Source organism: Lissotriton vulgaris, chromosome 1_1, assembly GCF_964263255.1.
Source record: "Lissotriton vulgaris chromosome 1_1, aLisVul1.2, whole genome shotgun sequence".
NCBI lineage: Eukaryota > Metazoa > Chordata > Amphibia > Caudata > Salamandridae > Lissotriton > Lissotriton vulgaris.
Genome location: NC_141685.1, coordinates 1,035,411,150 through 1,035,425,178, shown reverse-complemented (window position 1 = coordinate 1,035,425,178; position 14,029 = coordinate 1,035,411,150). Strand labels below are relative to the sequence as shown.

The 14,029-nt window shown below is 51.7% G+C and overlaps 1 protein-coding gene across 2 annotated transcripts in view; it reads left to right on the top strand.

Annotated features, from left to right (window-relative positions):
- The window catches only part of KANK2 (KN motif and ankyrin repeat domains 2), a 245,163-nt gene that overhangs the window by 215,161 nt on the left and 15,973 nt on the right, over positions 1–14,029 (top strand). For both annotated transcript variants that reach the window (XM_086962090.1, XM_086962098.1), the window contains 4 exons: positions 2,297–2,384; positions 3,635–3,854; positions 4,545–4,687; positions 5,819–6,019. In XM_086962090.1, the coding sequence (XP_086818216.1) occupies positions 2,297–2,384; positions 3,635–3,854; positions 4,545–4,687; positions 5,819–6,019 (652 nt within the window). The remainder of the gene's footprint in view (positions 1–2,296; positions 2,385–3,634; positions 3,855–4,544; positions 4,688–5,818; positions 6,020–14,029) is intronic.

Below are 14,029 nucleotides of genomic sequence, written 5' to 3'. Positions count from 1 at the left end.
AAGGAGTAGATGGTGATGAGAACCAATCACATTAGGTTCCAAATGTTGTTTTGCTTTTCATCTAAACCAATTTATTGTTTCAACAACCGAAGATGAAGGCAAACAGAACACAGATGACTAAACCAACGAGAAAGACTAGTCCATTGTATGTTTACACCCCGCATAGGGTTACCCATTTCCAGGTGAACCATAGTGAGCTAGATAGACCAGACCATACAGCTATGTCACTATTCAACAAAAAAACAAAAAGAAGACAAAGATCACACTCTACAATTAAAAAGAAGACCCAAATAGCATGCATTGGTAATGCAGTCTAAAAGGTATGCAACGGTTACCACGCATTTTTTACAACGCGGTACCGTTAGCACGCTACTTTTACTACGCAGGTCGTTACAACGAAATGCGCTGGGGGGCGCTCCAGGATAGTAAATACTTTAATTTACTATCCAACTCCTTTCCCTAGAGTCCACGGGGACTGGAGTTGGAATAGTAAATTAAATAATTTACTATTCAGCGCCCCTCCACGCAATTCGTTGTAACGACTTGCGTGGTAAAAGTAGCGTGGTAACGGTACGCGTTGTAAAAGTACGCGTGGTACCGTCATACATCCAGTCTAAAAGGTTATATGCATGGCAGCAACACTCATCATCAGGATGTACTTAAACCAAATACTACTACGACGACATCCTTGCAAGAAGGGAGTTTCAGGTGAGGCAGGAATTGTTCAAACACTTATTTGCAACTACGGGTACGCCACTCTCTCCATTAACACCTGCTATATATTCTATGCAAAGCATGTGAATCTGTAAGAATAGTTTTGCAATTGGAAGTCCTCTAGATTCTTGTGACCCCACTCTCCTTGGAAATGATGCAAATAAAGAAAAAAATACAGTAAAATGAGGCAATAAGAATAACAAAGGGAAACATAAACCCTACATAACATGGAAAGGAATCTGAAGATGGTGACTATGCACCGGGGCAACGAGGGCTTATGCACAATGTCATAGTGAGTCATCTTAACTCCTTGATTGACTCCCAAAAGAAACACTTTTTAAGGCACTCAGTTGTTGTTTCAGGAGCCAGACACTTATTAGCAGAATAACGCACAGCATGTGATTCTAAAGGAGAAGCTGGAAACCTATTGTTACGGATAAGTAACCTGTTTGGTATTGGACGGATGTGAAGGATGATTATATGTGAGGCAAATGTGAAAGAAAATGGTCATTAGGGTCGGTAGCAAGGAAGATCAATATCTGGACCTTTGGAAAGGACAATATAGATTCATAGGAGCAGGAATATTACTTTTGGAATATTTGGAAGGCCAGTTATTATTGTACATGATTACCGGGACATTTATATGGAAGACTTCAATGGGAAGACAGAGGATTATTTAGCAAATTGAAATTAAGCTTACTATTGGTGTTAATGGGATGGAAGATATTTTTTTTCCTGGAGAAAGTTTGTTGTGGCAAATGGAAAAGAAGACTTTTGTTAATTAGGAAGGAAGATGGAAGGTTATTATTAGGGCCAAATAGGAAATATTAGCAGCGAACCAATGACGTGTTCTGTAGTTGGCAAACAAGTAGGACGATTGATATTGTGGTCACCCGGAGTGGATAGCAGTATTGGTGGAGTATAAGTCAATAATATTATTGGACCAATGAGAATGAAGATTTTACTGATCCTATGAAAGGGACTGTTATTATTAACCCCCTGCATGCTCATGATGGAGCCGCTCCGTCATGAGCCGCGGTTGCGCTGTGCTCATGACTGAGCGGTTCCGTCATGGCCCTGCCGCCGCGCCTGCGCGGCGCGTTCTATTGAGCGGGCGGGGCCATGACGGAACCGCTCCGTCATGAGCACAGCGCAACCGCGGCTCGTGACGGAGCGGCTCCGTCACGAGCATCTGAGCGCCGCTCGCCCCGAATCCCCCGCCCCCCCCCTAGCGCTGCGGCGGAATTGCCGCCGCAGCGAAGGGGTTAAGTCAATCAGGAGCCTATCATTGAGTTACTGCGAACAAAGTTTGCTATTGGGCCAATGGAAAGTAAGGCTATTATTGAGTCAGCTGGAAGGAAGATTATTGGAGAATTATAAAAGAGCGTTGTTACTGGGCCAGTCAGTGTGGTGAATATTATTGACTTAATGTGATATAAAATTGTCAATGAGCAATTGGGATGACATGTTCTCAATTGTCCATTCAATTGGGAATGGGCACACAGCTCTGTTTATCACTTCTAAGGACACTCATGAGCCACCAGAAGGTACGTTGAGTGTGACTATCTGGTTCTCACCGCAGGGTGGAGCTGAGTAAGGACCTCCTCGCAGCCTGCGTGACCCTGCAGAAGCACCTGGAGAACCGAGAGGCTGCCCCAGAAGCGGACAAGGTAAGAGTTCTTGCTGTGTCTGTGGTAGAGGGATCTTATCCTGTGTCTCGTGTACACCTCAGTCCGGGCCTGTGGCACCCACGGCTACTTCCACAAGGGACCTGTACACTGCTCTTCCAATGGCCCTCAAGCTTGATGTCTAGCTCCTCCTGATACACCGGCTGAGGCACTCGCACAGCTCTGACAGTGCACCTTAATCCTGACCTGTGGCACTCACTACTGCCCCAACACTGAGACCCACACTTAGCATTCCAGTGCATCCTTCCCCTGACCAGTGACAGCCGCAGTCAGTCCTACAAGAGACTTGTACACAGCGCTGCCAAATCACATGAATCCTGACCCGTAGTACCTACTGCTACTCCCATGAGGAACCCAACCACGTATGGCGGATGCATCTCAATTCTGACCCAGATTCCAACTGTTACTGTATCCTTGGACCCATACACATCTCTGCCGGATGTATGTCGTTACAACGCATGCTTTTTCTACGCCTTCCTTTACAACGCAGGTTTTACAATGCAAGTCGTTACAACAACTTGCATTGGGGGGCGCTGGATAGTGAATAGTTTAATTTACTATTCCAACTCCAGTCCCCGTGGATAGTAGGGAAGGTTTTGGATAGTAAATTAAACTATTTACTATCCTCCAGCGCCCTCCAGCGCAAGTCGTTGTAACGACTTGCGTTGTAATTCCTGCGTTGTAAAGGTACTGCGTGGAAAAAGTTTTGTTGTAAAGGATGTTTACCTCTCTGCCAGGTCTGACCTTTTGTAGCCACAGCGCCTTGAGACCCTCACTGGTGAGTAGCGCGCTTTAAGCCCCCTGATTGATTAATTGACAGCTAATACCTCATGAGGCCTGCCCACATCTCTACCAATGCACCTCAGTCCCAGTTTGTTCTCACAGCTACTTTCACATAAAACCCGCACATCACTCTGCTAATGCACTGCTACCTCCACATAGGACCCACACATAGCTATACCAATCCACGCATTCCAACAGTGGGGGAGGCACAGCTCTGACAATGCTTTTCAGTCCCAACCCGCATCTTTACCTTTTGTTCCAACACTGTGGTGCACACACAGCTCTGTAGATGCACTTTGTGTCAAGAGAAAAATTGACCCACTTTGGGGCCTGCATTTAATTAAACCTACCCCATACCTTTTATGATTGTGAGGCCACACTTCAGTCAGTGGTTTACTATGTCCTGTGAGTAAAGCCAGCCACATTCACATATCCTTCTGCCTCACTAGAAAGCTGCGTACACCACAGTTCTCCAGGAGTGGCTGCGGATACTGCGGGTCCAGGATGTGGACACGGAAGTGGTTGAGCACCACCTGGACGTCTTCAGGGCTATCTCCCCGCAGCTTCTGGAGTACGTTATCAACATGGCCGACAGCAATGGGAACACAGCACTGCACTACACTGTCTCACAGTCCAACTTCGCCATTGTCAAGATGCTTCTGGACACAGGTAAAGGATCCCAAAAGGATGGCGGATTTAGGTTGGTAGAGCAGGTCTATGGTGTCGAAAATGCCACAGGTAGAAAAAGTGATGTCACACACACTTTAGCCCCACCTTAATCCCCAGCTGCCTCCTGTTTGTTGGATAGGGCCATGGATTGGTCACTACAGCCACTACTACTAGTAGTATAAGGACCTTGTTTGCTTTCTGTTCCTGGCGCTGCATCCATGACCCCTGATACTATGACTAGCCAGGGCAGCGCTAGGGTACCAAAAAGCGAGACAATGGTGCCAGCTGCCACCGCTTACTGATGTCCCTACTTCACTGATGGGGACTCGGCATACTTCTTGCCGTCTCTCTGTTCCGTTGCAGGAACAACTGTACAGAATTGACGTGTAAAGGTTGTCTGCGAGTAGTAAAGGGCTCTCTTTGATTGGCATAAGTTTATCAGACCAGGCATGTAGATCAATTCACCAAAATGTTATGGATAGTGGAAGTGACATCACACACTCATGCTGTGGGTTGAATTTAATCCTATGGTGCATGCAGTCTCCTTTGGTGTTAAGTGTTCTGTATTTCAGCGACAAATCAGTCTAGCATGTGGTTCCCACGTTTTCTGGCTCAATGGGTGAGGGTGAAAGTTATAAGCGACTGTGCTAGCTGGCTTTTCATCCATCTTACTTTGCGTGCCTCTTCTAGGCGTGTGCAACGTGGACAAGCAGAACAAGGCGGGGTACACTGCCATCATGCTGACAGCGCTGGCCGCCTTCCGGTCCGAAGGGGATATGGAGACCGTCCAGCAAATGCTGAGATTGGGAGACGTCAATGCCAAAGCTAGTCAGGTGAGTCTGACTGGGGTGAGAGTCCTGGGTCCTGAGAGAGGGGGCAGCAGTGGGATGTGACCACACGGAAGCATTGCTGCTGCTCTTCTTGGAAGCACAGACTGGGCACTGTTCCTGACACTGGGGGAGCTGGTCATTGTAAGATGAACTCTTGCACTGCTGCTGTTCATGCTAGACAGGTTTTATGTCTCAAGAAGGAATTATGCTGTTGCTGCTCATATTATCCCTCTGCTGTAGGGGGGAGAGACTGCTAGAGGGCTGTTACTGCACCTTGATGTGGTGTGAGTCTTGCATTGCTCTGTGAGGGCTACCACTACAGCTGGGAGTGTTGGTGGTGGATATCTTGCATGATGCTGCTGCCCATGCTGGGTTATTTTCTCTGTGGGGGTAGCTTTCATTGCTTTCGGCCTTGTTGGTTGTTAATTGAGTGCAAGAAGTTTGCAGTTTTTATGTCCATTCCAGGTCTGGCTTGTGATTGAAGGAAGCTTGCAGTGCTGATAAACGTGGCTGGCCAGTTCTGTGGCTTTGCACTCTTGCTGTGTGGGCTTGCATTGTTGCTATCCATGCTTGGCCTGTTCTAGGAGTGTGCACTGCTGCTGCCCCTACTTGGCCCTCTCTATAAGCTTGCATTCTTGCTGCCTGACTTGGCTTATTCTTTGAGTTTGCACTGTTGCTGCCCCTGCTTGACCTATTCTCTGAACTTCCACTGACAGGGCCTGTTTTGGCCTGTTCTTTGTGCTTGCACTTTGCTGCCCCTACTTGGCCCTTTCTATAAGCTTGTATTGTTGCTGCCTGACTTGGCCTGCTCTGTGAGCTTGCACCATTGCTGCCCCTGCTTGACCTATTCTCTGAGCTTGCACTGACGGTGACTGTTTTTGGTCTTTTCCTACCTGCTTGCACTTTTGCTGCCTCCGCTTGGCTTGTTCGATGATCTTGCCCTATTTCCGCCTGTGTTTGGCCTGTTCTGATGATTAAACAGGCATGCACTGCCACCTGTCCGTTCAGGAACTGTTGTCTGTTTTCTAATGTTCTCACAAGCACCCTCTCACAATCAAGGGTTTACATATGGCACTGTATGCACACTTACTGCCCCCCTAGAAGCCCGCGTCAGTCTGTACCCTCTCTCCACAGGCTGGACAGACTGCTCTGATGCTGGCGGTCAGTCATGGCCGCCTGGACATGGTGAAGGCGCTTCTGGCCTGTCATGCAGACGTGAATGCGCGTGATGACGATGGTTCCACAGCACTCATGTGCGCCTGCGAGCACGGCCACGTGGACATAGTACGTGTCCTCCTGGCCACTCCAGGCTGTGACGTCACTCTGACTGACCACGTAAGTTCTAGGGTGAAGCTAGTGCACCTCTCTGTACTTGGCGGCAGGGCACTTTTTGTTCATCTTTGTCTGTCTTTTTCTTTGCCTCTCTGTTGTGTATATTTCTCTGTCACTACCAGTGTCTGTCGATGTCTATTTGTCTTTCTGTGTAAGTGGCTTTACATATCTGTCTTGTTTGCCTTTAACTCTGCGGGTGGGTATCTCTTCTCCTGTTTTTGCCTTTCGCTGTCTTTGTTTCTGTCTTTGACCCCGGCCATGTGTGTTCTGCCTTTTATATTTTCTCTGCTGATTTAGTTATCTAAAAGAGACTCGTTAGTAATAGATTCCTTACCTTAGAATATCCCCAGGCGTCAGACTGGATCCGGAAAGTTTTGCTTAGCAGTACCCCTGCGCGTCAATAGGTGGCGTCCTGCGGTTCCGCGTCCGTCACTGGTGTTGTCAGTGCCGAGATGACGTCACGGAGGGTACTTAGGCGCCACACCCATGCGCGTTGACGTCAGTTCTTTCTTTTTCCGCGCCGAAAGCGAAGTACGTGTTTAAAACTTTTTTTCTCCTCCTCTTGTCTCCTGGTGCATGTAGGGATGCCCGGATTTAAGTCTTGTGGGTCGTGCCACCGTAACATATCGGTGGCAAACCCCCACGATGTGTGCCTCTACTGCCTGGAGACCGATCATGACTCACGGGACTGTGGAGACTGTCGAGCCATGCCCCTGAAGGCCTTGCGGGAGAGGCGCTGGAAGTTGCTGGAGGACCGGCATTCCTCTCATCGCCGCTCCGGGTCCAGGGGCCATTCACGAGACCGCTCGCGGGACCGGAGCCGTCGCTCCACTGGCTTTAAGTCTTCGCCTTCGGATTCCGGTAAGCGACGCCATAAAAAGAAGTCGAAGACGCGTGTTCGCTCTCCGACGTCCCCCTTCTCTCCCCGGAGATGGACGAGGGGGACAGGGGCTCCGCCCCTGCCGTTCCTCTGGAGCCGGGGAGTCCAGCGGCCTATCCGCTATACCCGGGTCCATCTGCGACTCCCAAACAGATGCAAGAGTTTCTTGCTGCCATGGACTGCCTTTTTAGGCCCACGGCTCCCGCCGGCACGCCTTTTGGCCCCTCAGTCCCATGTCCAGATCTTGTTGGCCCGGCGGCTCCGCCACCGGTGCCAGCCCCGGCGCCACAGGATCCTGCACCGCTGGTTCTGGCCCCGGCGCCACAAGGTGCAGCGCCGCCCTTTGCTCCGCCCCAGGCACCGCACTGGGTGCCATTTATCCTGACCCGGTTCCCATACCATATTGTTCCGGTCTGGGATCCGAATTGGGATACGGCTCCAGCTCGGCCCCTGCCGATGCCGTTTTCGGCGCCGTTCCCGATGCCCCTTGTCCCTTCTCCGGCTCTGGCCCTGCCGCCGCGGCTGGCTTTCTCTACACCGGAGCCGGATGAGGACTGGGACGGGTCCGAGGACCCCCTTGCCTGGCAGTGTGACTCCGAGCAAAATTGGGTGGACGAACTTGAAGATGCGAGCAAACTTGATGTGTCTTCTGACCCGAAGTTTGCCTCTCCTCCACGTACTATGGACGAGGGTGCTTCCTACACAGTGGTGCTGCGTCGGGCTTCGGAGGCTCTTAATCTCGACCTCCTTACGGTGGCCCTTAAAACCAACCTCCTTACGGAGGTGACCCTGACGGCGTCTGCGTCGTCCGAGCCGCTGCTCCCTTTCAATGAGGCCCTCACCGAAGTCCTCTTGGGCACTTGGTTGCGACCGGCCACGGGGGCTCTGTGGATAAAAACCTTGCTATGCGTCATCGCCCAGCGCCTGGTGATCCCGCCTTCTTTACCACTCACCCCTCACCTGAGAGCCTGGTCATTCAGGCCTCGACATCGCAGAGTGCCTTTCCCACGGCTCCACCGGTTAACGGCTCTAAAAGGCTAGAACATTTTGGCAAGAGGTTGTTCTCCTCAGCCAGCTTAGGGCTGCGGTCGGTTAACACTGCCTGCTTATTGGGCCGTTACTCCCACGCAGTGTGGGATTCTATAGCTCAGGTCTTGCCTTAGTGTTCTGAGGAGGTCCAGGCTGTCCTTTCCCAAGCGATTGCGGAGGGTAAGAATACGGCGAAGTTTGCCATCGTGTGTGGTTTGGACACCGCTGATTCGTTGGGCGGAGCAATTTCCACGACTGTGGCGTTGCGGCGCCACGCCTGGTTGCGTTCCACTGGATACTCGCCCGATGTCCTGGGCTCGCTCATGGACATGCCCTTTGATGGCTCGCGCCTCTTTGGCGATAAGGCAGACAATGCCCTGGAGCGCTTTAAAGACTCTTGTGCCACGGCCAAGTCTTTGAGTCTTTCCACAAAGAACCCTGCCACGTCTGTGTTTCGTTCCTTTCGTGGCCAGGGCAGGGACGCTCAAGCACGCACCTCCAACAAGCCTGTGCAGAACCAGCCTCAGCGCGGCCGTGGATTACGCAGGGGCGGGGTCTGGTAACCAGCGCGTGGGTCAGTCCTCCTCTAAGCCTTCCTAATCCGAGCTTCAGGGAGCACCCCACGCCGGTGGGTGGCAGGGTCCTCCACCACCTCCACCACTGGTGCGAAATTACATCGGACAAGTGGGTGCTGCAGATAATCTGCCAAGGTAACTCACTCCCCTTTCCGTCCTCCCCAGGCCATGCCACCTCTGTACCACCGCATGTCGGGGCATCATTTGGCTCTTCTCCGTCAGGAAGTCACGGCCCTCCTGGCCAAGGGGGCCATCGAGTGCGTTCCCGGTCAGGAAGTAGGGAGTGGTTGTTATTCCCATTACTTTCTGGTCCCCAAGAAGGGCAAGGGGGCCTGCGCCTCATCTTGGACCTCCGGGACATCAGTCGCTTCTTCCGGAAGGAGAAGTTCAAGATGCTGACTCAAGCTCAGGTCCTGGCTGCCCTCGACCCTGGAGACGGGGTGTCTTTTTTTCACATCCCCGTCCTGCCGGCTCACCGGCGCTACCGGCGGTTCACAGTAGACCAGGAGCATTTTCAGTTTGCCGTGCTCCCCTTCGGCCTTACCAGTGCGCCTCGGGTGTTCACGATGGTGATGGCGGTGGTCGCAGCTTATCTGCGCCGGTCAGGGGTGTCAGTCTTCCCCTACCTCGACGACTGGCTGTTGAAGGCAGGCTCCCCTCTTTAGGCAGTCGACCTCTTGCATTTGCTGAGGTTCTCCATCAATGTGCAGAAGTTGCACCTGAGTCCCTCTCAGAAGCTCCCCTTCATCGTAGCGGTACTGGATTCGACGCTGTTTTGGGTTTATCCTCCCGAGTAGCGGGTCCTGGATATTCAGGCAATGATTCTGCTCTTTCAGCCTCTATCCCGAGTTTCTGTCAGGCTGACCCTCCGCTTCTGGGCCTGATGGCCTCCTGCATCCTGCTGGTGACACATGCCAGATGGCATATGCAGGATCTGCAGTGGAACCTGAAGTTCCAGTGGGCACAGCATCAGGGCAACATGTCCGATCATGTCCAAATCTCGGAGGGCGCTGCACGACAGTTGCAGTGGTGGCTCACGAATCGCAATTGGGTCAGTGGCAGATCCCTCTCCTTTTCCCAACCGGAGCACACAGTGGTGACGGATGGTGGAGGGACACCTCCTGGGATGGGGAGGACACATGGGAGAGACGGATATCAGAGGCCTCTTGTCTCCGGCGGAGTCCTGACTCCATATCAACCTTCTGTAACTGCGGGTGATCTGGCTTGCACAGAAAGCTTTCCTCCCCTCTGTCCGGGGAAGTGTAGTGAGGGTGTTCATGGACAACACCACCGCCATGTGGTATTGAAACAAGCAGGGCGGGGTGGGGTCGTGGACCCTATATCAGGAGGCTCTGCGCCTCTGGAACATGGCTGGAACATCAAGGCATTACCTTGGTGGTTCAACACCTGGCAGGTTCTCTGAACGCCAGGGCGGACGAACTCAGCCGCCGGTGCATGGTGGATCACGAATGGCGTCTGAACTCTGACATGGTGCAAGGTCTCTTTCTGCAGTGGGGAGAACCTTGGTTAGATCTATTTGCCACCAAAGAGAACAAGCAATGTCATCAGTTCTGCACATTGGAATTTCCAAGGCGGCACTCGCTCGGAGACGCTTTTCGTCGCGAGTGGAGCTGCGGTCTATTGTACGTCTTTCTGCCTATACCACTTCTGCCCAGAGTGCTGAAGAAGATCAGGCGCGACTGGGTCCAAGTGATTCTTGTGGCTCCGGGCTGGGCTTAAAGAGTATGGTATCCCGAGCTACTCAGTATGAGCATCGATCCCCCGATCCGTCTGCCTCTTCTGGAGGATCTTCTGTCGCAGCAGCAGGGGACGGTCCTTCACCCGAACCTGTCCAGCCTCCACCTCCAGGCATGGAGATTGAACGGCAACAGTTGACACCTTTCGATCTTCCTCCCAAAGTCTGTGATGTCATTCTGGCAGCCAGGCGTCCCTCCACCAAAACGGTATGCGCCTGCCGGTGGAACAGATTTGTGGCATGGCACAGCGAAGGCTGTAGATCCCCTTTCTGAGGTTCTTCTGTTCCTTCTCTCACTGGCCCAGCAGGGCTCTGCTCTGGGCACTGTCAAAGGTTATCTTTCGGCCATCTCTGCCTTTCTACAGCTTCCATATCAGCCTTCTCTTTTTAAGTTCCCGGTTGTTAACCGTTTTCTTAAAGGCATAACGCACATGTTTCCACCCTTACCCTTCATAATGCCTCATTGAGACTTAAATCTTGTCTTGACTTTTCTGATGTACACTCCCTTTGAACCCCTACATAACTGTCCCTTGTGTCTTCTCACCCTAAAGGAGGCTTTCCTGGTTGCTGTCAGCCAGAAGAGTGAGTGCATTTCAGGCCCTTTGTTCCAAACCTCCTTTCCTTTCTGTTCATCCGGACAAGGTGGTTTTAAGGACCCGTCCTTCTTTTCTGCCAAATGTTGTCACACTCTTCCACATTGGGCAGACCATCACTTTGCCCACCTTCTTTCCGCCTCCGTATCCTTCAAGGGAAGAGGAGAGGCTTCACCGTCTGGACCCGAAACGTGCGCTCGCATTCTATCTGCAGCGTACACAGCAGTTGCGCGTGGATGATCAGCTTTTTGTTGGCTATATGGGTGCCAAAAAAGGTCGGGCTGTGCACAAACGGACCATCTCCCGGTGGGTCGTTCTGTGCATCAAAGCATGTTACTCCTTGGCCAAGAAGGAGCCTTCTGTGGGGCTGCGTACCCTTTCGACCAGGGCAACTGCAGCAACTACTGCCTTGGGACGTGGCGTTCCCTTGCAGGACATTTGTCAGGCAGCTACGTGGGACTCGCTGGACATGTTTTCCAAGCTCTACTGCCTTGACAGTCAGGTCCGGAGAGATGGCTTCTTTGATCGTTCTGTGCTCCGTAACTTTCTGGTGTAATCTTGTTTGCAGAACCACCACTGGTGTTCGTATTGCTGGGGTATCTATTCTAAGGTAAGGAATCTATCACTAACGTGTCTCTTTCAGATGCACAAGTTACTACTTGTGTAACGATATATCTGTAAGAGACATTAGTTAGTGATAGATTCCTTATCGCCCCATCCATCCTCCCCATTCTGCGAACTGATTACTAGGGTTAAGGTCATCCCCTTTTAGGGCCCTAGTTTTATGCACCTATGGTCAGTATCTTGCACGGCTCTGCGTTTCGGCACGGAAAGTCGGGTACAGAACTGACGTCAGCATGCATAAGTACCCTCTGTGACGTTGTCTCGGCGCTGACGACGCCAGTGACGGATGCCGAGCCACAGGACGCCACCTACTGACACGCAGGGGTACTGCTAAGCAAAACTTTCCGGATCCAGTCGGACGCCTGGGTATATTCTAAGGTAAGGACTCTATCACTAACTAATGTCTCTTACAGATATATTGTTACACAAGTAGTAACTTGTGCTTTAGTCCAGAATATCGACAACTTTGGTGTTTGCTAGCTTCCCCTAATCGTAAACATTCATAGTAAAAATAAATACACAGAGGGGCTTTTGGTCTGTTGATGCATCATTTAGTGTTCTGCCCACCACAACGTACAGCACGGGGCAGTGGGTCAGCTCACTTCAACAACTGACTGTTTTGTGGTGTGTTCTCCTTTTTTTGCCTGATCAAAGGTGCACAGGTGCCTGAAACAGAGTGTACCTAGGTGCCAGGGCTGGTGTGCCAGCCTATTATTTTTATGACATTTTAAAGTATTGTGTGCCATATTTGGTGGGCACCTGGTGCTGGGATTGATTTTTTTCATATAAGCATGCAAAACGTAAATAAATATAAAATGCATTATTTAACAATGCCAGAACTGTCAGCTTTGCCAATACTTCTGTTTTTAGGTCTCGCCCTGGCGAAAGCGCGCAAAGCGCGTTCTCGCCACGAGACCTATTGTCGGCGGCTCTGCTTACAACGAGCCAAGAGGGAGACAAGAGATGTGCACTCGCAGCATGCCGAAATCAGATCAGGTCGCGCGCGAGAACACGCGCTCCGATTCCGGCATGCTGTTCACACACACAATGGATCTGACGCGCACACACAGACACACGCGCACACACACGCAGACACGCGCACACATGCAGGCACACGTGCACACACACACAGACACACGCGCACACATACACATGTAGGCCCACGTGCGCACACACACACACACACGCACACAACCCCCCACTCACCGGGCTCTTTCTGCTACAGGCTCCAAAACGCGGGGCTCCCTCAGCTCACGTGAGCCCTGGACACTGCCGCGCGCTCCATGCCCCAGGCAAAGTTGGCCGCACGTTTGCGCAGTGCGTAAGGACTGCGTGTGTGTTCCCGGGAGGTTGTGCGCTTTCGCTTCGGCTAAACCCATGGTGGGCGTCCCTTGTTTGTCCTGTTTGCTGAAAATAATGGCAGACTGGCAAGAAATGAGCACTTATCTTCTGCACCAAGGTACAGGCACAGGTAAGCTGCCTTTAACATATAACTTGTTCTCTTTCTGTCGTTCTCTCTCGTTTTTGTCTCTCTGCCAATCCCTCTCTCGCCCTGGTATCTCACTCAAACGCAGTTCTGATGACGGGCCAGAGCCCCTGACAAACCAGGGCATCTGAGCGGCCGGTTCCCCCCCTTTGACTGGTGAGCGCCCCCCTCTGAAGGGCCGGTACCACTGACGTGTGAGTGCCCTCCCCCTGGTGGGCCGCTCCCCCCTGGTGGGCCGCTCCTCCTCCCCTTCCCCAGGTTGGCCGCTCCTCCCTCCTCTGTTGGGCCGGCTCCCCCCACTGATGGCCCGGTTCACCCTTCTGACGGGTGAGAGCCCCCCTCTGACGGACCGGCGACTATGACGAACCAGTTCCTCTGACGGGTGAGTGCCCCCTTTGGCGGGTCAGTTTATCCCCGCCCCTGGCACTGCCATGTCGCAGAGTCCGTTTTTTTCTTCATCAGGAAAGCCTCCCCTCTCTTCGGGCCGGACTTGTTTTCGTGATCGAATATACCACTCACTAGATGCGAAGTTGGCTCAGATTTTCATCATCTTTATTGATAAAATGAGTGCTCTTCATTTGGGTAATAGTAACGCGAATTATATGCAGCACCATATAATTGCATGTCAGCTAAACTATTATTGTTATTATCGACTTTAATGTTATTATGCTGAACGGTATTATCGTACTGGTGAAACCAAATCCCTTCTGCACTTGACCGAACTTTGTGCTCCTGAGCAAATCACGTGATTGGATGGGATCAGACGGTAAATTTATCTGTCCGCTAACTTCATGCCTCGGCTTCTCCATCTGACAAATTTTGGAGCCATTAAAGCTGGGTAACCTCGGATTCAGAGATGGTTGGAGGTGAGCAACGTTTCGGAGCTGAACGCGCCTTGAAACTCACTTTAGTGGGACCCAGTGGCTGCTGAGATTAACTATATCACTGCTGCCCTGGCTGTCGGCAGTTTTGAGCCTGAGCCCCTTGTCCCAATCCTTGCAGCAGCACTAGGCGCTAGGCCAAGCAGGAAGGCTTCGACTTGACCCCGCTGCACTATGATTGGATACCTG